The following is a 26,673-nucleotide window of genomic DNA, read 5'->3' as shown; positions in this document are numbered from 1 at the left end:
TGAACATTAGAAGAGACAGATCAGATGATTGTCAGCCTATAAATCATTTCAGCGCATCCTCTTTTGCTGATGATGCTGTACATAATGCTTGAATTGTGCACTCTCCTTGTGCATGGATGAAATCTAGATTCGGAAATCTGCGATAGTTCCTTGAGTTAGATGCATAAAACATACAGTATTCCAATAGTGTGTTGAAGCTGTGCGTATGAATGATCTTTTAATTTTAGAATGGTTTACTTCTAATGTGTCCCAGTGCTATTATTATTTTTTTCTGTGCATGCATGTTCTATTTTTCAGCTTTCACTGATATATCTCCAGTGAGTCTCCTGATTAAGTAACAGTCCTAAGACATGTGCAGGAACATATTTGGCAAAAGGACATATGATCGTTATGTGCTATCATAAACCTGATGGTTTAGAGCCATGTGAAGTTGTCTCGGAGTAACACAGCTGCAAGTTTCATGTCAGAGCTGTTGTGGTTTATTTATGTTTATGTCCGGTGTTTCCTCAAATAACCATGGCCACACCACTGTAAAGTCTTGTACGATGGAAATATTGCCTAGGCTCTGACGTGTGGATAGATTTATTAGTTCAAGCTAAATGAACGTTACAAATCAGTGACCTTAAAACGTTTGTGGATACTTTAACAGTATAGTGGTCATTTAGTTGACTCTTTGAGGGAAGAGACGGCTCTGTGACAGTCCATAGATTTATTATAGATAGGTTTACACTAAAACTGCAGTTAAATCAGACGAACACTATAGTTCGTTGCCTGTAATGTTGTTTAAAAACAGGAGCAATTTTTTAACAGAATAAACCTAACATGCATTGTTTTTTAAGCAGAGGTTTTTAAAATGAATTCCTGGGGATACCAAATGAGTTTAGTGCATAACCAGTGTTTTTAAAATAAAACAATACAAAAAAAAACAAAAAAAACAAGTAGGCATTATTATCAATAATGTCACCTTGATCTGAATCATACTTTAAAGTAGAAAGACTAGGAATAAAAAAAATAAAATAAACAAAACTTATTGGCACTAATAGCTACAATATGAATTATACACATTCACATAATATTTAAAACATATATAAAAAAAACTTTTGTAACCTGTCTACATAGATCAGCATAGGTGTTAATTTCTATACAAAACTCTTTGTGCCTATTAACGTGACCTTAAGTTAACTTCTCATTCTAATTTACCCCATGGGGCAGATATCTACCCCAAGCCAAATTCCATTGTATGTTTGAAGACAAGTACATGATCACTTGGATTAAGCGAGCATGATCCACTTAAGCCCTTTGGCACACATGGATAACATCATCACACTATGTTCAGTCTATTTGAGTCATACCTCTGGCATATGTCTGTAATACTGTAGTAAGTATTTTCCTAGGATAGTTGCACTTCATTTTGTTTTAACACAACCCTCGTGATATTTCTAAAGATCATGTTGTGCCAGAAAAAAAACTTTTAGTGAGTGACAGTTGGATTAGTGCCCAGCTTTACTGGGGCATTTAGTCTGTCCATATGCTGTCACCACGACAGGCAGACTGTCCTTACGATTAAGACTAATGCAACGCTGGTTCTTTTTCTCTGCATAGCCAAGAAACCAACTTAGCTTTTTGCACAACTGAATTTGCAATAAAGGTTGTCAGTATTAAAGTTTAGCGTTCATACACATTCATGATTAGTGGAAGTACCTTTCGTTGACAGGAAAAGAGTTTTTAGTAAGGGTTAAAGTTAAAAATAATTTCTCAGCCAAATACACTCCCTGTTTGGTAATCGGAGCGTGGATCACAGATGAGAAATTCACAGAAGAGAAAGTAGATCAGATAAAGATTAAGTTTTGTGTTAAAAATCAGTCCAGTGTGTTAAAATTTACTTATACCATTTAAGCGCTGTTATTTCTGCTGTGAAAATTTTAACTAAACCCCGGAAAAAATATTCAGTTTAGCTTTTCTAATTAATATCTATTGGTGCAGGTGTTTGTTTACATTGAGAAAGTAACTTATTTAGTCTTTAGTCTTTAGCTGCCTATAAAGTTCAATAAAATTATGTCCAGCTAGTTTTGCGCGATGCTGTAACAAAGTCCGGCACATAACTGCTCACAACTTTACTTTTCACTCAACGTTTTGATTTCTTTCATGGCACAGGTTTAACTTCGGGCAAATAACTAAGTACTGCCAAAGTTTCATTAAATTCTGTCCAGCCAGTTTTGCGTGATGCTGTGACAAATTCTGACTGGACAGATATACAGACATACTGTACAGACAGAAAACTTTGTATGAAACATGAAGATATAATTGAAAGAGCGAGTTCTGGTCAATTTGCAGACAAAACCTTTCTTTTATTTATATAGATGAAATCATCTTATGTGGACAAAGCCTCCCTTTCATATCTGTCGGCATTCTTTTTATTTTCTTCCTTGCAGCCATTTTGAAGACTCATTCATAAATCTAGCATTTTTTTAACTCATGAGTCATATGGTGATGAATAATGCTGTGTAAATTTCAGGGAAAAGCTGATTCCCCCTCGACTCATACAGACACCCACGCCATCTTGTAAGTGAAAATGTTATTGTGTTACTCTTTCTCCATAACATTAACCTATATGTTTGCTGTTTGTTTCCACAGACGGGTAGAACAGAGGCGTTCCCTCACCCTCAGAGATCGCAGGCCGAGAGTACGCGCCTGGGGTCCAACCGCAACTTTTCCCAGGTACTCCTTTTTTTTTAAATACGAATGACTCATACTGATCTGAGAGTGACGCAGATGCAGAAAAAGATATTGACGTTGCATTGAATCTTCAGGGAGCTAGTGCTAAGTGTTTGAGTCTACATTATGTTAGGTTCAAGGCACTGCAGATAATGTCACAATTTAATAGCAACATGAGTTGAAAGGACTATAAAGATATGGTTCGATGAGTTTAGCGTGGAAGAACTTGACTGACCCGCGCAGAGCCCTGACCTCCACCCCACCGAGCACCCTTGGGATGAACTGAAACGGAGATTGCGAGCCGGGCCTTCTCATCCAACATCAGTGCATGATCTTATAAATGCTCTACAAAACGAATGGGCACGAATTCCCACAGAAACACCACAGGACAGCTGCAATAGGGGGGCCGACTCCATGTGGAAGTTTATGTATTTGGATACAATGTCACTGCAGGTTTGGACAAATACTTTTATCCATATAGTGTATGTGGTAGTGTACTGGGATGATGCGTAGTGCAGGACCATTCCCAGGAAATATTCAAAAAACTGGTGCGTGTTCATTAAAAGGTAAAGACTTTTAATTTCTTCCAGGTTGCTGAGAATAGAGGGTTAATGACACAAAATCTCACCCAGGAAAAGACATGAAGATGATGCAGAGAGTACGGTGGCCGTGAACTGCAAAACAAATTAACCAAACTGAAAACAAAATAACAAAACCCAAAACAAAATAACAAATTTAAAACCAAATTAACAAAACGGAAAACAAAATAACTAATGTCTGACTGGCCGAGAAGTTCAATACAAATTAACAAAATGGAAAACAAATAAAAAAAAAACAAATAACAAAACCCAAACTATTTTTTTTGGAGGGTGGGAAGTTTGTTGTTTTGTTTTTGGTTTTGTTATTTTGTTTTTGGATTTGTTAATTTGGTTTTGAATTTGTTAATTTGTTTTCAGTTTTGTTAATTTGTATTGCACTTCTCGGCCGGTCCGATACAAACCGGAAAAGGTAGGTATAGTTAGCGAATTAAATGCTTACCACTGATTGGACGAGACATCTGTCACTTAAGATATACAGGAAGTAGGAACTTGTTTCTTTATCTTTGTTTTTTGTGTGTTCTGCTTCACTTTAAACTATGATGGCTGTAAAGTGCAAAAAATAAGTACGCTATATTTGAAACCACAATAATGTTTGCACATTCATACACACACAAATCTACCGCTACAATACAGTACTTCCTGTATATCTTGAGTGACAGATGTCTCGTCCAATTAGCAGTAAGCATTTAATTCGCAAACTATACCTACCTTTTCCTACCTATATCCGACTGGCCGAGAAGTGCAAAACAAATTAACAAATCCGAAAACAAAATAACAAAAACCAAATTAACAAATCGAAAAAACAAAATAACAAAAACAAAACAACAAAACTCCCCCCTCTCCAAAAAATTGTTTTGGGTTTTGTTATTTGGCTTTTAATTTGTTTTCCGTTTTGTTAATTTGTATTGCCCTTCTCGGCCAGTCAGGTATTAGTTATTTTGTTTTCCGTTTTGTTAATTTGGTTTTGAATTTGTTATTTTGTTTTGGGTTTTGTTATTTTGTTTTCAGTTTTGTTCATTTGTTTTGCACTTCAGGGCCACTGTAAGAGAGTGTGTAAAAATAAAAATACAAATACAAAATTATCAATTCAAGTGAAAAGATAATTTATTAAGAAGTAATCTGGCAGCTAAAGGGTTTTTTTGCACTTTAATAAATGTAAAATTTGTCCCTTTGTATTTTTAATGCTGTACATAACATGCTTTAAGTGGTCCATTTGTTTAACAAGATCCTCTCCTGACAACCGGTAAGCAGTGAAGCATCAGCCACGTGATCCACAGTCACGACACGGACGTCACGGAGAGCCTCTTAACGTCACAATCCATTGACCTGATTTTGGTTTTAACGCACAACCGCAGCACTTGAGCGCCTCTTGTTTACACCTCGTGCTTGTGTTTCTGTGATCGACCCAGCTTGCGTGGTTCTGCGTTAGCCTGTGTACTAAATTTAGCGTCTGTCTCTATGCATCATAATCAAGTTGGCAGATATCTGCAGTGGGCCTGGAACACACGAGATTAAATATCAAGTGGATCTTTAGATAGGATGGTAGGGTTTTTTTTCCAGACCAAATTTTTTTGAGCTCTAGGTTTGAAATTTATTCTTCAGTCAGGGGGGGGAAGAAAAAAAAGAAAATCCTCACAAGGCTCACATAGAGCTCTATTTGTATTAATATCTTGGTCCATATTTTATTTTTTGAGCTCCTCAGTAAAATGAACAAATTTTACATTATAATAACCAGCTATTTTGATCTATTTTGTGCATTAGCATTAAATGATTATCCGCAATTGTACTTTATTCAAATCCTTGGATACACCTTTTGTCTGTAAAACTGCTAATTTAAGAATGTATGCAGAGAGCTCAAGCTCTACATTTACAATAGATACTGTAAGCAGGCAGGTCTATATGTGTCTAAATATAGCACATCAGGAAAGCAGGTCAGCACAGAGAGAAGGGTTTTTATTCAGCTCTTCAGCAGTGTAGAAAATGGAAGTCCCTGTCAGAGCACCCTTTTGCTTTTATTCCTCTCTCACCACCAACCTGTGTTGAAATTCCATCCTGTCTGCAGGGGGCCAGGTCATGCAGTTCGTTAAGCGCTCAGACTGCGAGGCCCTCGAGTTTATGTCAGAGCCATTAGTCTGACCTATACAGCCAGTGAGCTGTGTTTAAGTTCAAATTAAGAGCTCAATATATTTTACCACACTGCTGTGGACGAAAAATATTCTGTACAGAAAGACTATTCATTGGCAACACAGTGGCTTACTGGTTAGCACTGTGGATTCGCACCTCCAGGGTCCGGGTTCGATTTTCGCATCGCGCCTGTGTGCATGGAGTTTACAAGTAATCCTCATGCTTGGTAGTTTTTCTCCAGGTTTCCTCCCACAGTCCAAAGACATGCAGATTAGGCTTACTGGAACTACCAACTTGCCCATAGTGTGTGAATGATCTTGTGAGTGTGTGTAAGCCTGTGTGTCCTGCAATGGATTGGCACCTCATACCACGCTTTGTGCCCCAAATCTCCTGGGACAGGCCCCAGGCCCCCCGCAACCCTGTATACAGGATAAAGCTGGATAGACTATATAATGAAGAATATTTATTAAGATTTTGGGCTAAAACTTCAATGTAAGGTGTATTGTACATTTATGAAAAACACAAAAAAACTAACAAATCCCGAATATTAGTTTTCTTTTATTTTCTTTTTTTAAGTTATAGTAGTAGTGGATGTAATGTGTATATTTAGATACATTTTTATTAATATAACAACAAAAACAACAATAATAATAATCATAATATTAATCACAAATACAGTTAGATTTCAGTAGATTAAAAATTTGAAATTAAAATGTCACATATTACCAATTAAAAAAACAAAAGAAAAAAAACACTTAATTTGCGTACATTTTGTCCTGTGCAGTACCAGTGATAGCTCTCCATGCACTTCATGTTTAAGATCGATTTCTTTAGAAGTGCACACAATCATTTAGAGTTGTCATCAGTTTGCGAGGCTAACATCCATGTACAATGTGTGTTATAGAAGTGCGGGAGAGGGACTGGCACTTTACCTCAACTCGACCCACCAGTTAAACAGGTGGTGGTGACCAATGGCAAACTCCTCCAACAATCTGATGGCACCTTACCCAACATCGTCAAACAGCTGGTGCAAAACGTCCAGCAGAGTCAGGTGAGAGAACACTTGTAAGAAGCCTGTGTTTGTTTAGAATATTGGGAAGTGTCTTGTCCTTCGCATTGCACAATGTGCTTTAGTAAACTTTACTAATGTTCAGGAGGAGCGGGAGAGGCCACGGCCGCAGTTCCCACCACGTTTTGGCTCCTCTGTGGACAACATCTCAGAGTCTCTGACCAGGAGCATTATTAACAAGTTTGAGAAGATCAGGACTTATGAGGGACAGCGGCTACCCATGTCACCAACAGGTCAGTGGTGTTACAGTATGATGCATTTAGTGCTTTTGTGACATCATAATAAGTTTAATATGTGCTGTTATTGAAAAAAAATTAATGAGTTACTGTACAGTAGATATCTCAAATATTATTATTCATCTAACCTATATTAAAATAACATGACACTGCTTTTATTTGTTGAAGAGCTGCACATTATACATTTTATTGGTCTTAAATTAAATTTAATGTTTTGGAAAGCAAAAGCAGTTTGGCATGTAACTGAGAAACCACAAAATACTAATTTCTCTGTCCTTATGTTTTTTTCTGGAAGTAAAAATTGAACGCAAAAAAAACACTACCTTTCATTAATGTAACAAACGGCTTCTTTTATATATATATAAACCTTGCCAGACGCGATTGCATATGGGTTATACTTTTATATAAGTCATTGTGAATTACCTGTTACTATAAAAACAATGCCATATTAGAATAGCACTGTGGTGCTATTAATACCATTAGTAATATTAATATTATTTAATGATGTTTTTTTTAATTAAGGAGGTCTAGCTCCTAAGTTGATGATGAGATGAGATGATGAAATCCTTATAGCTCATTTAAGATCATAAAGGAACCCTTGCTAGTCCAGTAAATAAAATACAAAGACAAAAATCAGTGTCACTTAATCACTAACAGTGACGGCTTCCTGAAAGTCAGCTTTTCATAGCTGTGACCCATAGCAGTGGGTAAATCATTAAATCACTTTCAAACTCAGTTTAACTTAAGCAGTCAGTTGCTTAGTTTGGAACTTTTTGCAGTAGTGTAAAAAAATACATGGAACTTTCACGGAATGTAAATATTTTTAAAAAATTGAGCACTTTACGCAATACTGTACGTAGGTACAGTATCATATTTATTTATTTTAATAATAATAATAATAATAATAATATTATCATATTTATATATTTAGACTGGATGAAGTTTTTGTTCTGAACATTCAAAACAGAGTTTTTTGTCCCTGATTTTTAGTCCAGTCCCTGTCCCTCAGTATTAGAGGAAAGTTTTTTATTTGTTAAACCCACACCTACAGTATGAATTATTCAAGCATAAAAACCATCTAACTTACGGCATGGAGCAGCAACAAACAGGTGGGGATAATGTCAAATGATCCGGGTGTTTTTTAGTATACTGCGGATGCTGAATGCTGAGTGCTTGGAACAGACGAAAGGTTGCTGCTGAGGTTGTTACATATACAACCAATTTTTTAATTTATTTTTAGGCACTTTGCAATATGAAGAAATGAGATGTGGCTCATGTGTACTGTACTTTAACTGTATACTATCTTATCTGCCATCATGGCATTAAAATGCATAAACACCCCAGATAAACCCCTAGGATTCAGCTAAATTTCTCTCATTACCTTCTTTACAGCTGCACTTAAGCACTTCCAGAGCCAGCTCACAGAGTATGAGCAGGAGGAGATTATGGACTACACCGAGATTTGGTATCTGGGCTTGGACACCAAAAAGATCCAGGGTTGCCAGGGATCTGCACAAAATTCAGGCTATGATGATGAGCATGGCAGCTACCTAAAGGTAAACAGGGTCATACACTCTTTATATGTGTGTGCATGTGTCTGTCTGCTTAGGGGTCTGGGAAAACTCTTAAGGGGAACCAAAATTCATGAAAGAACCGCATTTTTATGAATGCTTAAGTAACCTTCTACAAAATGGTTTTATATTTCCTATATTATACACTTCTGGAGATTATTATGTAAAACACAGTATTGTATATCATAATTTTTTCCTTTTCTGATATCAATGCCTCAAGTATCAGATGATACCAATACAAAGAGTTTTTTAAAAGTAAAACACTTTTCCACACTTTGCCATGATCACATGTGTATGTTTTAAATTATGATTATTTTACTTTGGTGCCATAGGGCGTTGTGGTTATCACTACTGTACGTCCTCGCACCTTTAGATTCAGGGGTTTGAGTCCTGGCTTCAGGTCTTTGTGTGGAGTTGTGCATGTGCTCCACGTACTTGGTGGGCTTTCTCTGGGGGCTCCTGTTTCTTCCCACAGTCCAAATCCATGTGGTTAGGCTAAATGACATGTACAAATTGCCGTATAGTGTGAGAGTAAGTGTATGTGTGTGCTTGTGCTATGCAATGGACAGGCACTCCATCCAGGGTGTACCCGGCTTTGTGCCCCGAGTCTCTTGGGATTGGCTCCCGGCCCCCTACAACCCTGTATATTATAAGCAGTAGAGAGATGGTTTGGGTTAAAAAAAATAGTAGTAATAGTAGGGGAGTGACAAGGATGAATAGGATCAAGAATGAGTTCATCAGAGGGACAACCCATGTTAGATGTTTTGTAGATAAAGTCAGAGAGGCCAGATTGAGGTGGTTTGGGCATGTTCAGAGGAGAGATGGTGAATATATCGATAGAAGGATGCTGAGGTTTGAACTGTCGGCAGGAGGACTAAAGGAAGACCAAAGAGGAGATTTATGGATGCAGTGAGAGAGGACATGAAGTAAGTTAGTGTGAGAGAAGAGGATGCAGAGGATAGGGTTAGATGGAGGCAGATGATTCGCTGTGGCGACCCCTGAAAGGGAACAGCCGAAAGACAAAGAAGAAGTAGTAATAGTAGACCCTTTAAGGGTCACTTGTGGCTGAGTGACCATCAAAGTCCTATTTTTACAGCAATCTACACTAGAGTACAAACTGTCAAATTCAAATTCAAATTAAAATTTTATTTGTCACATACACAGTCATACACCGTACGAAATGTAGTGAAATTTGACGACTGCCATTGACCCTTAAAAGAGAATTAAACTTTACAAATAAGAGTAAATATGAATAAAAAAAATACGATAGAAAAATTTAATAGAAAAAATTGAATTAAACTAGGAAAAATAGAACTAAAAATAAAAATAAAAAAATTCATGTGAATGAATCAAATCCATGTGAATGAATCGCCCAGGCATGTAATACAATGAAGGAAAAAAGATCGCACTGTACTTTCCTGAGAATACATTCTCTCATGAATACATAATTTATCAAATATGTCTTCTTAGCAATTTCTAACAATTCTGCTAACAAAACTGTTGTCAGATATGAGAGCTAGAACGAGACTAATGCCCGTCAAAGTAATCTGTTTGCTGCTAGCAACTAGCTTTGTTTGTCTCAGGGTCAAACAAAGTCATGCTAGCTAATGTAAGAGATTAGCAGTACTTGCTGCTCAGAGTATCATGCTAGCTAATCATGCTAGCTAATGAGAGAGATTAGGAATACTGATTTTGTTAGCATTAGCCAACAGTTTTGTTTTTTGTTTTTCTCAGTTCTCAGTTTTCAAAATATTTTCTGTTAAGTTTAAGAGCATATATTTTAATTTAAGTGAGGAGTTTGATGCAGTACTTCAGTACTTTTCAGACGCCACTACACAAAACACTGACTAACACACTGACCTCACTAAGAAAAAAAGAGATATCTCAGACTTGCTAATCTCCTGTCAGACCCTCGTGTGAACTGTTCTCCATGAATGCGCTGTCTCACACAGAGGGTTTCACCATGTGCATTATTTAAAAGTTTGGATCAGTTCATACAGCACATGTTCGTCCCTCAGAGCACTGAACCAGACAGCGCAAGAGAATGTATCAGTAGGCTAGCCTTGTCCTGAAAATAATCAATGGATGAATAATAAGAAAGGTGAAGGGGTAGACTTTTTCTGTGTCCGTTTTACAGTACACATCTTATCCTACTGTTCTACACAAAGAGCTGCTGTCACAGTCTGGTGATGAAGAGAAAACTAAAGCAGGAGATAAAAACATGCTGTAAAGTTTACAGTAACTTGCCAGCAACCTGGTTTGAGGGTAACTATTGTAGAAATAAACAGTAAGCTATTGTAAAACATATCTACAGTAAAGTACTGTAATGTGGTACAGTATATAGGAAAATCATAATGCAGCACACAGTCCACTATCTTTGCTCCTTGGGAAGATGCAGGACACAGTTGAGCTAAATATTAAGGGTGTTGCTCAAGGACCCAACAGTGGGCAAACTGTTGAGTCCTTGGGCAACACATGACCTCTTGATCTGCAACTAAAACTTGCTATTGACTCAACCATATCCTCTCAGACTCAGTGGTTATTGCTTTGAGTTACAGGTCAATGGGTCCAGTGTTCGAATCCCAACACTGTCCTGGTTGGGTCCATGATTGCCCTTAGCTCTGTTTAAGTGCCCTTGTACTGTAGCACATCGTAACTGTAGATAAGTAGTCATCGATCTGTGGCCATACTTGACCAAATCATTGGCTTTTCCATGCCTTTCCAGAGCCCTGCATTATCACCTTGACTCTGCCTTAGCACCTGGTTGCTTCACCATAGCTAATGATGCCAGAGTTTTCAGAGCCAAGGCAATTGGCACTAGTTTGGATATGCAAAAAATAAAACATTTTACTGTGCAGTAATGTATATGTAATGAATAAAGGCTGAATGATATTACACAGACTGCGTAGGAATGTACTACTTCACTGGGACAATACAGAGGTATAGTAGAGATAAGGCAGTAGAATCAGCATGATACAAAATATCTCAACAAAGCCAAAATATAAGAATGCAAGACTAGAATGTTTGAGAATGCTCTTTTTCAATTCTCTTTTTTATTGGTCATATGTAAATTTTCTTTCACTAAATAGCTCCACATACTGTACAAGAGCTCCCAGACACTCCTTATTGGTTGGTTGGTTTTGGTCTAATTAATAAAAGAACTCCCAGTCATGCATGACAAGGACTGCCATCATTAAACCTTCAATCCCTAGACCATAGGCCAATTTTGGAGGACTCTTTTCTTTTGCATTAGTCCGGAGTTAAGAAAGTCGTTTATTACACATACTTTATTTTTTTGGTAAAAAATAAGTCGCAGGTCATAGTAATCAGAAAATGCAGAGTAATAGGAACCGGAGATCATGAGGATTTGGACACAGGGGGAACATGCACAGAAACTCCACATACACTGTAATCTGAGCTCAAGATTTGAATTAGGAACCTTGGACTTGTGGGGCAGCAACAGTTTACTGTGCTACCTTAACCCCTTATTTTTGCTTTTGCACTATGTTCACAAAAATATGGGCCTATAGTCTTCCAGCCAGATGTAGAGTGAAATAGCTGTGCTTTGCCTATCCATAAATGAGACACTGCTCTTTTTCCATAAATGATGTGTGTGCAGGTCATCCATGACCATATCGCCTACCGCTACGAAGTCCTGGAAGTGATTGGCAAGGGATCTTTTGGACAGGTCCTCAAATGTTTGGATCATAAGACAAATGAGATGGTGGCCATTAAGATAATTCGCAACAAGAAAAGGTATTTTTTAAGTTGCTTTTTCATTTTTTATTTTTTATTTTTAAGGGGACAACGAAATAGTATTTAAACAGTATGGTTGTATGTATGTTTATTGAAAGTGTAATTTATTGGCATATACCTGTAGATAATTTGGGTGTTAAGTTCAAACTTATTATAAATTATAGCTTAAGGTGAACAAAACTTTATTCAAAAGCTATGTCTAAAGTATATATGTATGCTATATATAAGTATGCTATGTCTACATATATATATATATATATATATATATATATATTTTTTTTTTTTTTTTTTATTTATTACATAAACACTGTCAGAATGTTATGCCCTGCCTAACTGGAATCTTATCCTGAGCATTATAAAACAATAATTCTGTTCCATACATGTTTGCAACATTGGAGGGTCTTTATTATTTTAAATATTGCATCCTGTCCATTTTAGAAATTCAGGATTTCACAACTGAATAGTCTGATAACGTTTGCATACTTTTGGAACATTGCAAGAATATTTATTTTCTTTCTTTTCTATCGTTGTCAGAATATTTACAGATAGTTAGCTCTCGTTGCCAGGACCATCCTGTCGTATTGTATGATTTTAATTGCCAGAGCATGTGACCTAATCCACAGGTCACGGTGACACGCTCAGAGGTGTTAAAAGATACCGGCCCCTATCACTTTACCTTTCTTTGGAAGCTTTTCAACCTGCATCATGTCCTCTTGAATTGATGGAGATGACATCAGGCTTACCACCGTTAAATAATGCAGCAGACAAAACGAGAGCTTAGTGGCTGCATCGTCATCATACCACTGTGCTACTACTTTTTAGTAAAAACAAAAAGGAGGATGCAATAAAAACGTGTGAATTTTGTAATGATTACAAAGTGACAGAATTTGTATTTATTTATTATTGTTACAGTTAATGTATGGATAGTCTATTATCGCCTACATTATAGCAGCTATAAACAGTCACTCTCTTTTTCTAACTTGAATTTAACTAGAGAAAAAATGTTACAGAGACAGTGTAAACTCATGTGTTCTGACTTTACTATTTTTTTTACTATTACATTTTTTTTACCTCTTCAATTCTGACGATAACAAATCACTGCCACTGTAGATTCCTTTTACAAATAAATAAATAAATAAATATCCACTTTCAGAAAACTTCCCCATATAAGTGATTATGCATGATTACTTCGTCGAAATGAGTTACTATAAAAGAGCTGTTACTACAGAAACGATGAGACAGAATAATGAAAACAGGCGCATTTAATATAAAGCTGTGAGATGGATTGGCATCCAGCATCTGACCAAACAGAATTGCTTATGTAAGGAGCAAAAATATTTTCTATTCTAATCATGATATATTATAATAAATTGATTTTGTGCCTTTCTGCCAAAATCAAAGGCCGTGTCCTATTACATTTCAGCATCTTTATTTATGTGTGCTGACATGGGTGGGGCATCTTGTTCTTAAATTGTGCTAACCTTAACACCTCATGGAATCTCATCTCATCATTCGCAAGTCTAAAACTGTATATGTTCCTGACTTCGTGCAAAGCCGTAAAAGTCCTGTCACTTTTCTTACAACCTGGTTTTGTGGATGCGCTATTTATGCCACTTCACTTTTGTAAAAATAGGCTACTTCACCCAACTACTAGAAGAGCCCTTTTGATTGGATATCACAGCGGAAAACCTCGCTAATATTATCTTTAATCATATGTTTACCTTAACCAGGCCTCTTTTTACAGTTACGCCATTGTTTAGCAGGGCCGTCATGAAAATATCAAGAATATAACAAGATACACCAGTAAATGTATCAGAATATTTAGTTTAAAGGTGGATGTATTTTGTCTAGAATTAGCAAATAAACACAATTGTATTAGGTAGCATATTTAAAAAAAATAAAAAACTCCTCAATGCCATTATGGATATTATTATGATTTACTTAAAGCTCAGCTTATTTTTTATGTAACATATATTCTACAATGGACAGTTACAAAGCATGCATGTGGGATTAAAATAGTTTATATAAACATAAAAATAAAATCAATTATAAATTGATTCATTAAAATTAAAAAGTCTTTTTTTTTTATTTATAGTAACCTACTTTTAAGATATAATTCCTGTACTCAGGTTGCCCTTTCAAAGGGACCTAATTCGTCACTATCACTTGTTCAATGACAGTAATGAGCAAAGAATAAAAAAGATGACCTTTTTTTCTTTTCTGATCTTAAGAAAATGTTGCAACCTTCTCTTTGTGCAGTATTACAATATTTCATATTCAACCATTTCAACCAGAACTTGGTGAAATTTCTCATGAATCAAAGTGTAAAAACCAATTGACGTTTAAAGAAGACTTTGCGCACAGTACGGTGATCATACTCCTAGCTGCAGTTTCCACTTGCTTGGGCCATTTTCACATGCCATTTCCACATACTTGGACCTTTAAAAAAGTTATTGGGAGGCCAGTGTTTCAGATGTGACTCAGGCAATCTGATCAAGGCCCCGGCGTACTGAGAAAACTTTTTACCTTACTTTAGTGCATTAGTATAGCAGTGGATTATATAGAGAAATAAAAAGAGTTTTTTCTTTCATCAGGGTGTTCTTGTGTACTTTTAGCTACCTTGTATCAGAACCAAAATAGTTAATTCGTGCAAAATTATGTTTGTAGTATGAAACTAATAGATTCAGACGTTAATATAGTATATTGAACTTGGACATGCAGAAATGCTATATGGAGTATGAAGCCTTTGGGATTGTAATTTCAGGGTAACCAACACAATCGTCGATTCCTCCAACACAGTAATCATATTTTTGTTCCTGTATAATTATCCCAAAGCAACTGTATATGTTATGATGTTTTTTCGCTGCAATGCTTTAGATTCCACCAACAGGCACTGGTCGAGCTCAAGATCCTGGACGCACTGCGGCGGAGAGACCGAGACAACTGGCACAACGTCATTCATATGAAAGAGTATTTTTATTTCCGCAACCACCTCTGCATCTCCTTCGAGCTCCTCGGGTGAGCAATGCATCACCAGAATGATTTTACTGACCTGAAGCATTTTTTTATGAATGCCAAGTCAATATGAGCAAAGCGGTAATGGAGTCAGGCAAGCCATTATCGTTTTCCGGTAATTTAGAGGGCTGTGATGCAGACAAAGTGGGAGTCAATGACTGTGTCTGAGAGAGCTTTTTTTAATCGCATAGATGGAAGAAATTACATATTTTTATTCTCTCTCTCTCTCTCTCTCTCTCTCTCTCTCTCTCTCTCTCTCTGTTTATAATACCATACATAGTTTGTGCTAAAAGACACAGGGTGCCTTGTTTGTACTAAAAAGACAGACTTTTGCTTAGGACACACTTCAGGAAAAGAAAAAATATATATAAATAATGTAATACTAAATGCCTATATGTTATATATTGATATTTATTATAATAATATTTAAATATTATATAAATATAATATACATCATATTATTTTTCTGTTCCTGAAGTGTGTATAAATATGTTTGCCTGACTCTGAAAATGCAGTATATATATATATATATATATATATATATATATATATATATATATATATATATATATATATACAGTATACACACAGTATATATATATATATATATATATATATATACATACACACACACACACACACACACACACACACACACCACGGTTTCAGTACCCATTTTAAATTGTTCCAAAATGTTAACAAGAAGTGGACAGGTTTCCTTCCCAGTGACAGCCTCCTTGATAAAGTGATCGATTAGCGTCTTGTGAGAAACCTTAAGACGCTTAAGACGCTCCAGCCTTGGATGTCCTGACCTTCAGGAGTTAGACGTTTGCTGTCCCGTATCATGTTACTCTCACCAGTTCCTTTACTTAATGCCTTGATTACGTGCTATCTCTTTTCTTGTCTGCTCATGGTGTGAAGGCTCTGGTTACTCTGGGCTAGAGCAGGTGCTGTTCACAGCTGCTGTTGCGGTTCTCCATATTGCCAAAGATAACTTTTCCACCACTGCTCTCTTAAGACTCATGCTAATGCTTAACAGTTTGAAAGGATTTCACTTTTATCTGTCAAATGAGACCCATACGGCTAATTAGATTTGGACCCAAGTCTGGAAAATTGGTTTAATGAGCTGCGGTTTGAAGTCTTGCAATTCTGTGCTGCCCTCTAGAGGTAAAAGAGGAAGCTGGTCATGGAGGTTAGATGCTATCTATATGCTTAGTCTACTCCAAAATAGTTTCCTTTTCCAATACCCATCTCAATTAAATAAGTTTAATTAGAAACATTTTGAGAGTTGATAAGTTTTTTAATTCCTACATGTCGTAAAAATGTGCATCATGTTTTGACCCATATACACTCCCAGGTGTCAAAGGTTTCCAAACAACCAAAAAAATATAGATTTTTTTTTAAAAAGTATACATGAATTGAAATTTTTGTTTTCTTTTCTATGAAATACTAGATGAAACAGATCTGAAACAAATTTCTTGTACATGGACATACAGTATATTGGTGTTACAATTAGTATAACATCGTCTAAGATGTGTTTAAGGCTTTGATCAAGTCAGACTCTCATAGTAACTTACTGTGTTACAGCAATTACTTTATTAAACAAGTGCGCTTCTATTAAATAATGCACTCATTAAGATTCCTATTTGACTCTAAGACTGGGTGACAATTTAAAGGGAAACACAACAAGTGTCTTAATGAGACACTGTAGTCTAAAGGGAGACATAAAGCCAAAGTCATGGCAAAAAAATAAATACCCCCACCCCCTTCTTTTTACCCTTGTATATCCCTTTCTTACATTTCGTTAGCTCAAATTTTCTTGTTTGTTTACATGCAGAGCAAACCTGTATGAGCTGATCAAGAAGAACAACTTCCAGGGCTTCAGTCTGGCTCTGATCCGGCGCTATGCATACTCTTTGCTCAAGTGCCTGCAGATGCTGCACAGAGAAAAGATCATTCACTGTGACCTCAAACCGGTGAACACTCTTCTCCACTTTTCACCATGATCAGCTGTTGAATGTCATTAGCACGTTTAATAATCTGCAAAAATCTTCAAAATGTTTGGAATTGTTCAGTTTTTTGGGAATGTTTATAAATTTTCTTTTAGTTAGAAAAATGTAACTGTAGTAAAGCATCATCCATATAAATACAGTAATTGAACCACAATGATGATGATTGTACTGTAAACAAGTTGAAATTCATACTCTCTATTTTATTGTAATTTTTAGGAAAACATTTTGCTGTCCCAGAGAGGACAGGGAAATATCAAGGTGGTTGACTTCGGATCAAGTTGTTACGAGCATCAGAGAGGTTAGAATCCTACTTGTGCTAATATTCTACTATGTAATGAGCTATATCATAATATTGCTCCTATTTCGAATGTCATGTTATTGCACACGTTGTGTTAAATATTAATTGCTGTGTTCCTGTGGTTCTACTGGCAGTGTACACGTACATCCAGAGCCGTTTTTACCGCTCTCCAGAAGTGATCCTGGGCCACCCGTACAGCATGGCTATAGACATGTGGAGCCTGGGCTGTATCCTGGCCGAGCTTTACACGGGATACCCACTTTTCCCCGGGGAGAGCGAGGTCGAGCAGATTGCCTGCATAATGGAGGTCAGACTGGCTTAAAATGTGAACAGTACGCTTAAAATTTAGCTTTATTATTAATTTACATTTTTATTTACAGTTTTGTAAATGCTGGCCTCCCAGGAACTCCTTTAATGGCCACATACAGAAATTTATGTTTTCAAGAATGTTGTTAATTCTCTGTTTTGTAATGAAAGTAATTATTTTGTGTTTATTTGAATATTTCTGCTTGTAGGTGATGGGTTTGCCTCCAAACGACTTTGTTCAGACTGCATCCAGAAGGAGGTTGTTTTTCGGTATGTTTTTCTGTTAACACTTTATGCATGATCCTAGAACTGCTTCTGAATCAATAGACTTATTGTAGGCTATATAATATTTATTTTAAACTGTAATTTCTTTTGTTGTTCTGGCAGATTCGAAAGGAAATCCACGAAATGTCACAAACAGCAAGGGGAAAAAACGTAGACCCAACTCCAAGGATCTTGCCAGCGTACTGAAGACCAACGATCCTCTGTTTTTAGACTTTATTAGGCGCTGCCTTGTGTAAGTACATTTGAGACTGCTTCTTAGATGTTATTATTATTTTTTACACCATGTTTCCACTCATTGCTGCTGAAAATATTTACAGTATGCATCACTTTTAATGTTACGAAGAAGAGAGCATACAGTATCACCAGACAATTGTCTGGCTTGAGTGTTATTTTGACCATCCAGTAAAGTTTGTATTAACAAAACATATTCTTAACTTTATGTGATAATTTACTTATAATAAACTGATCTGCGAACCCCCGGGTAGGGAGTCGGACAGGGTATGATGTTTAATGATCATGCTTGATTAAAATCTTCCTGTTACAGATCACTTAAACAGATAATGAGCATTATTGCAAAAATGGAAAGAATCAATATTTTTACCGGTAATTATGCAAACCTACCAAATAATAGAGTTGGAACAACAGGATGCTTATCCAGCAGGCATTTACTCTCTAGTCTGTTCAAGTGAAAACTCATCACTTTGACAAAGGGTTTGTGAATGAGAGTCATGCGTCAAGAACTTTTGCTCAGGATTAGCCCCACGATCTATACACAGAAAGTTAGAAATACTAACATGTAAGCACATGTTTTCTTCTGCATACTGTGTGCACAAGGCTTATAAGAAATGAATAGTTTCTCCTTTTTAACTGGTCTAGCACAATAGGAAATGTAAACATGATCACTTTTGCTTATGTTTTTGTCTTTCTGTATCTTGCAGGTGGGACCCCATTAAGCGCATGACTCCGGATGAAGGAATGCAGCATGAGTGGATCCACGAGGGCCGCCTTAATAGGCTCCGCCCTAAAACACGACCAATTAGGAAGACTGGAGAGAGTGACGTCAACTATGAGTACATCAACCGCAGGACAATGTCAAACAGAACGGGTAAGAATCAACGTTGTCTGTTGTAAATATATGAGTTTATTCAGTAATAATAAAACATTTGGTGGGTTTTGAACTGTTTTGGAAAAATAGTAATAATACTGAAAGTAAGGCAATAGTGGGCATAACTTTTTTTATTAACTGACATACAGTAAGTCGTTCAAATTCCACATTTTCACAGAGTAACTCTTCCTCTATACAAAGGCACTACTTAAAAATCATTTTTAACACAGTTTGGTTTGTCTTCAATGTTTGTCGCCGCTTCAATGGTGTAAACTCCTGAAACATTCTGTAGCACAATGTGAGACCATCCAGCATGACAAAGGGGATTTTCAAAGATTTGGATTCAACGATGGTGCGAACACATCACTTGTTATTGAGACATTTACTTTTTATCCATTTATAGTGTACTAGTATATATCATAGTATATTTAATATTGTAAAAACAGTAAAATCTGCAATCATTATTGCAGCTACTATATGAATTGGAGATGCTGAAGACTTTTTTCATATACTGTATAATCATTTAGTTACTAAAAACCTCACCATATCAGTTTTACTACATAGTTTTTATATATATTTATGTGGAGCATCTGATAAGATGATTCTAGCTTATTCATTTTTGATGCGGCTCCTATGTACAGTAAGTTTTAAAAGTAAATTTAAAGCGCCTGTAGATCTACAGTATAGTTTCTTTTTTTTCCCCCTTAACAGAAAAGTCAGGCTTAGAGGACAGACTGAGGAGAGAAAACTCTGCCAAGGCGGGTCAAAGAGAGACAGAAGAACGTCTGCGACCGATAGGGGCGTCTGCGGAGAAGGAAACCAGTGAAGGCATGGACGACACAGCAGACAGCAAAGACAGTCAAGATAACAAACCAGACAGCTTTACACAGGGAAGCTCTGGGAGGAAATCAGAGAGCAGTCAGCGCTCCGTCGAAATCGTCATCCAACATCAGTCTCAGTCAGCAGCAAGCACAGACTCAGAGGATCAGGAGCCTCACACTCTACCACCTATCCTTTAACTTTCTTAATTTCGGATCATTCAGAAGTTTCTTCAAGAATACAGTAGCATGGGCAGTGACAAGGAGTCCGCAGGTGTGTTTAGAGATTAAAGACCTAGATAACTAACAGACTGCACAGTTCCAAATTAAATTATTTTTTTTCTGAAATTAGAAACATTAGACACTAAGATGTCTTTTTTTAAGATGTACAACAAACCAAAAAGGACTTTTATTTTTGGGAGTTTTCCGAGCTTAAGGTTAGGTAGACTAATATAAGGATTAAAATGTATTAAAATAAATGAAAATATTAAAATATTAATCTTTGTATTTAATGTTTAAAAGGAACAGCAACCACAGGTTACAGATTTGAAAGCTAGCAAGTCATTGCTAGCTAGTGATTAGCTAGCTAAATTTCCAGGGAGGATATTTGGAATAAACTTTAAACAATGTAATCAATGCAAATTAAATGGTGTAATCAGCTGTAAAAAAAAAAAAAAAATGTTTGTAAAATGTAAAAGATGTAAAGATAATAAGAAAGTGCCCCCCCCCCACTTTAATGTTATTTGAGGAAATTGGTGAGCTTCATAGCTTTTTGTACACTTTGTATACACTTAAACACAACAGTTTTTTTAATTTATTATTATTATTATTAATATTAATATTATATATATAATGATTGACCTCATTTGCTTAACTTGGTCAAGTTGTATAATCTGGAAGGCTTATTCAGGTAGCCAATGTTTAGCTAACTTCAATAAGGAATGCTAAGACAAAACACGCAAAAATGACCATCTCTAGCTCCCATCTCTCTCTCAAGTGTTAAGCCAGTGAAATTAAATAAGGTTTTGCTGCAGGAATACCTGCCATGTAGTTGAAAGGTTGGGGGAAATAGGGAATACATTTTGTCTGTTTCTTGAGGAGAAACAGAAGAACAATATGGCAAATGTGTTCGGTTATCTAGGTCTTTAATATGCATACACTATACTGTACAGTTTACCTCGGCATGCAAATTTAATTAGTTTCATAGGCGAGTTCTTAAGGCGAAATTTCGTACTGCAAAACGCATTTTTCCATAAATAATATAAGTGCAGATAAACCGTTAGGGCCAACCAAAATATTATCAATATTACCAATTTCTAACACTATAACCACATTGGTGAATATTAAAACTAACAATCAAAAAATTACAAAAAAAGACATGTAAATAAAAGTCATATATGAATACTCATTAAACCTCACTTAACCTAAATTAATGATTTCTCTTATTACCGGCCACTTTAAAAAAGAAACTGAAAGTAGCTCTCTTTTCTTCTTGCTACCGTCCTTGCTAGCATTCTTGGGACCCATGGTGCTATGTCTTTATTAAATCTTGCAAAAAAAAAACACAAAAGTTTTGAACAGCTCCCAGACGCGCACGCAACTTAGCCGTTGTTCGATTCGGTTCAGTTAGTTCACTCGTATTCCAAAAATGCTTTGTACGCCGAGATAAACTCATGCAAAATTCCTGTTTTTAAGGTGAATATTTGTGAGGCAGGGCATTCGTATGCCGAGGTACCACTGTATATGATTCTGAATGAGTCGAACAAAACCTGTGTTGTTCCTATGAGGTACAAAAACCTTTCTGGAAAAGGATAATGAAAATTAGAAACAATAAAACCTGCATCACTGACATCTTGGAAGGTCAAACAGCGTAAGACTTTAGGACCGTTTTCTTAACATCTATTGCTTTGGAGCGTTGATAACCTTATAGTTTGATAAGTGATGTAAAACCATGACATTTGTACAGGTTAGAACTACAAAAGAAAATAAACCAGATTTCTAGCTTTAACACAATATATCAGCATTAAATCATAGTCAGTTAATCCTGCAAATTCCACTTGGAAAAACAAACACACCCTTCTGTATCACACTGCATTTGAACTGTACATACTTGATATTTACGCATCCAATTTTTTTTTTTTTTTTTTTTTACGAAAATGTTGTTTATACAACTTTTACTGGAGTTTAAGCTGAATACCAAAGGAACTATACTGTATAATATTGTCTGCATGCTTTAAAACTGTTTATATTCTGTTTCATATTTACCTCTACTTTTTGTTCTTTTTTTTGGGGTGGTTATACTAGGGTTTTAGGAAAAGTAGTGCAATGAGACTGAGCCAAACAGATCATTTAGAGTTATTGAGTTTTTGAGATTTATTAACAATGGTGATTAGTTGTTTATTATTTTTTCTGTATATGAATGATTTGATAAATGCTCTTGAGACATGATAATCAGGGGTGGACATAACCTAGCCCGAAACGCCATGGACGTGCAGATTGTGCGTTTAAAAAAAATATATAATTGTTTAGGGTCATTCCGTAATTAGGATTGGAAAAAAAATCCAAGCAGACTTGCTTCATTTTCTACAGGGTGTTTTAGCTTACAAGAGTTGAGTTTTTAACATGGAATGAGCAAACATACACAATGTAAATAATCATTGAATCTATAACAAGTTACTTATTTATATGTAATTATATAATATAAATTGTAGTACTGAAGCTATATTTTGAATAACATAGATTTAAAGTAGGTTTTAAAGTGAGTCAGTATCACAAATCAATATCAATATGGGAGAACTTGCTCGTCCAGATATTTTAAAGTACTGAGTATGTTCTGGTAACAGGCTTGAATGAAAAAGTAAAATCTAAGTTTTTTATTATCTGTAATAGATGACTTGTATTTAAATGGGTAAATTTTGAAGTAAAGACTGGGGAAATTCTGTTTTTTTTATAGATTTCATGGATTTTATAATTGGGTTACATAATTTTTTTCTGAAACATACATAGAGATATGAAAATATATATTAAACATACTGTACCAATGTTTACAAATTTTTCATTTATTTACTTTAAACTTAACCTTTATCGTTACATTATATTATATACAAAGAAAGGATGTTCAAGTCAAATTGGGACTTTCGATTGTGCAGAATATCAGAACACAGTTATGAGAGTAAAAACTACCTTTATTTCTATCCTCACCTTCGAGACACTAATGCACTTATCCCAGTGTTTAATGACCCAAACATGTGGAAATTGCTTTAGAAACGGGCCGGACTGTCATACTGTACATGGATTTACGGCCTGCTTTAAAGCATTTGCACTATTCAAATGTTTTACTGCACCTAAGCGTCTCATCCCTGTACTGTGTTCATGAAAAGGTTTATGCCTTTATTCACAAGAAATTTCATCACAAGTCCTGGTTTGACTTGAATGCCCCTCTAATTTGTAACAGGAATATGAATAGCACAGGAATGACACCCAGCTTGTGGACTTACCCACTTGTGGACTTACCCAATTGTGATCTAACTCTTATTTACAGAAGTGGGTGGCTTAGTGGTTAAGAAACTGGACTGTAGGGTAAAAGTTTGTGAATTCAAATGCCAGGATTGCCAAACTGCTGCTGTTGGGAGTAAGGGATTAGCAGCTTACTCTGAGCACTTTGAACGCATGTGTTTCTTTAAATGTAATGTTTTCATTGCTTCATATTTCAACGTGGAGAAACACCACACTAGTGTGCGCTACTCGCCATTTTCTGCACTACAAATTAATCAAGGATCTCCGAAATAACCAAATCTCTGGAAATTATGTTGTCTAGTTAAATTAGTTGTCTACACTATATAGCCAAACATTTATTGATTCTGATCAGGTCGGAGAAAAACAAATATGTTCCAACAGAAACATTTTTAAGAGAGGATAAGGAAATATAAATATATAGAATCTTCATTTTCCTGAGAATTTGCACATCCCTTAATTTCTCTTAACAAACTACAGTAGCTTGTGATACATTTATGTAATTTTTAACTGTTTTAATAGGAACTGTTAACGGAAATATTCAAGCTAACCTAAACTGAAAACTGAAAAAACAGGTTTGGTTCTATCAATCCTTGTTCTAAGAACCTTTTTCAAGTTTGGTTCCCATAATGTTCGTTTTGGTTAGTTAAAGTTTTAAGAAAGTTGAAAGAACTTTACCTATATAACATTGCAGCAGAACCTTCTAAAAACCTTCACGAAACCAGCCTGGCTACAGTTTCTGGCTAATGATGTGTCCATCCCTGACTGATGATGATGATGATGATGATGATGATGGTATTACGGTGTTGTAATAAATTAAATTCTATTCACTATAAAGCAATGAGGATGTAATATAGCTTATCACTGCAGTATTTTAGTAATAATATATCAGTATATACAGTAGATTGTATTTTTTCCTATATATACAGTACACAATACTTCTATATCTTTTTTTTCTCTTTTTGCCATGCACTAGATGTGTATGCCATCAGTTGATCTACAATTAGACAAGGTTTTACTTGTTTATGTCCCGTTCAAGTATTATGAAACAAAGAAAGGATTTTACAGCGTTTTATTTATGTTCTTTTTCTTAATGTTAATACTTGTGTTAGTAATGGTAAATCAGGACAACCTCTAAATGTGCTTGTTTGTATATCACATTTGCTTTACTAAAGTCAAACACTGCCATTAGTGACTGTGTGTTTTGCATTTTGTATTTAAATTGGAATGGTGCAATGGTTCACAACTGCAAATATTATTCTAAGATGATATCTCTCCTTCAGATGTGTACACATTACATTTACCTTCTTAGCCATGCTCTTTGCTTTGCAATACGACCTGGTGTCATTTGTGAAATATAGTTGTATTATTTTTATGAGGTGAATAAACATTTTATAGAGATTAATTTTTATTTCATTTTTGCATTGCTTTATTCATATAATGCAGCAAATTACCATCTTTTTTTAAAATCCTTGCTGCTTTTGTCATGTTCTCTTACAAAGGTACGGATGCAAATGCAGGCTCAACACGCGAGTCTTTTATTTAGAAAATAAACAATGAAAACACAAACTAAACAAAGGAAGCAAAGTCACTGATAATTCCTCAGGCTGGGTTTTTGAAAATGTAAAGGACTCGATACTTCTGACTCAACTCAGTCCTAATTAAACTGGTAAACCTAATTTAATGCTAATGTGAGACATATACGCACATAGACAGACTAGGTTGAGACAAAGCGGCGGCTCAGTAATCCGGAGAACCAGATCTTATTCCCTGGGACAGAGGTGGCACAGGTGTGACAGCTTTTTTATGTCTGAAATTAATGCTTGTCATTTTTTTAATATAGTGTCTGTTCTTATCCTATTTTATGTCTTAAAAAGTTTTAAAATAAAATTTGAGTATGGGAAAGATCTTAGATTTCAATCTGAATTTAGTACATGGTAATACAGAACATGTAAGAAATAAAGTGGGTACTTGTGAGAAAATAATCAATGACGGGGGCATGTGATGAGAAGAGGTACAGTTAAATAAATGTACATGTAGTGTAATAGGGCAGAGGTGTTTGTGGCGATCTGTGTGTGTATTAGAAATACTTCTATTAATGCAAAACGCTGCACATAGATATGACATTGTTGGATATCAGTCATTTTTCAGATTTTTAAAATAAATCTATTTCTGTCTTTCCCAGTCACCATTCCAAAAGTGTCAAATTATTGGGCTGGATCAAGCAAATGAGACAGCTAAAGAGATTGGAACTGGGTTAAAAAACCTTTAACACATTATCAAAACCTGGAAGGATAGCCTTGTGGAAAAAATGTGGTCAGGAAAAAAAATGACGAATGGAGATCAAATAAACACTTGGTGAAGTTGCATGGTAAAAGTAAAAATAAAAATAAATCAACAGTAAAAAAAGCATAACTGTGTTCAATAGTGAAAGTAAGAGCATTTTTATACATACAACGTGATGAGAACTCACAGGATTGGGACTAAATAGCTGTGTGTCCATAAGAAACTGAGCCACATTGCCTTACTTGGATAAACAGTTAAGAAATTATATTCCAACAAAGTTACAATAAATGTTTTACTCTTAAGAGACTTGACGGTGTATAATAATAATAATAATAATAATAATCATAAGTGCTATATTAAATGCATTATACGCCATAAATCACAATGCCTAAAAAAATAGTTGGAGGTCTAGCCTACAGAAATTTGTTATTTATATTAATTGTCCTGCTGTTGATAGCTTTGGCTGTCAGTTATCTCAATTATGATGTTATTTACATCACAAATAAATACTAACTTAATAATCAAAAATAACTCAATAATATCTGTCATTTTCTGTATTTTGTATTGATCACATAATTTTATGCTATGGATTATTTTACTGTTTCCGTTAATAAGTGGAATCAAAACGTTTTGAGACTAGTCTGGTAACATGCCACCAGATAGCAGCACAGGGCTCCCTGCTCAGTCACAGAGAGCACCAAACTTCATAAGTTAGTGTGCCAAAAGGCATCTTCCTGTGTACATCTTGAGCTGTGCAGCTGGTGCTTTTCTGACCACGTGCATTGCCACGTCTGCTATTTCATCATGGATAGCAAGTTAGAACAAAAAGCAAAGGTGAAATGCTGGGTGAATTTGGACGAATTTGCCACTGAGATGTTTGACATGATTCAGCAGGTTTACAGCGATGCTGCAAGGAGTGCAGAAAGAGCTGAAGAGCATCACTGAAAGATGACGAGAAATCAAGA

The 26,673-nt window shown here is 35.7% G+C and overlaps 1 protein-coding gene across 2 annotated transcripts in view; it reads left to right on the top strand.

Annotated features, from left to right (window-relative positions):
* dyrk4 (dual-specificity tyrosine-(Y)-phosphorylation regulated kinase 4) overlaps window positions 1-24,833 on the top strand; it is a 34,219-nt gene extending 9,386 nt beyond the window's left edge. The window contains exons 2-14 of one of the 2 annotated variants that reach the window (XM_053505016.1): window positions 2,635-2,718; window positions 6,343-6,489; window positions 6,596-6,740; window positions 8,136-8,299; window positions 11,934-12,070; window positions 14,948-15,088; window positions 16,923-17,061; window positions 17,314-17,395; window positions 17,530-17,702; window positions 17,911-17,971; window positions 18,089-18,218; window positions 18,925-19,091; window positions 19,803-24,833. In XM_053505016.1, the coding sequence (XP_053360991.1) occupies window positions 2,635-2,718; window positions 6,343-6,489; window positions 6,596-6,740; window positions 8,136-8,299; window positions 11,934-12,070; window positions 14,948-15,088; window positions 16,923-17,061; window positions 17,314-17,395; window positions 17,530-17,702; window positions 17,911-17,971; window positions 18,089-18,218; window positions 18,925-19,091; window positions 19,803-20,110 (1,878 nt within the window). In that variant the 3' untranslated portion in view covers window positions 20,111-24,833. Of the gene's footprint in view, window positions 1-2,634; window positions 2,719-6,342; window positions 6,490-6,592; window positions 6,741-8,135; window positions 8,300-11,933; window positions 12,071-14,947; window positions 15,089-16,922; window positions 17,062-17,313; window positions 17,396-17,529; window positions 17,703-17,910; window positions 17,972-18,088; window positions 18,219-18,924; window positions 19,092-19,802 lie in introns of both variants that reach the window. The other variant, XM_053505017.1, reaches the window with a different exon arrangement.
* The last annotated feature ends 1,840 nt before the right edge of the window (window positions 24,834-26,673 follow it).

The sequence above is a fragment of the Clarias gariepinus genome, chromosome 10 (genome assembly GCF_024256425.1).
Source record: "Clarias gariepinus isolate MV-2021 ecotype Netherlands chromosome 10, CGAR_prim_01v2, whole genome shotgun sequence".
Lineage (NCBI taxonomy): Eukaryota > Metazoa > Chordata > Actinopteri > Siluriformes > Clariidae > Clarias > Clarias gariepinus.
Note: the sequence above shows the minus strand (reverse complement) of the source record. Positions and strands in the feature narration are given on the sequence as shown.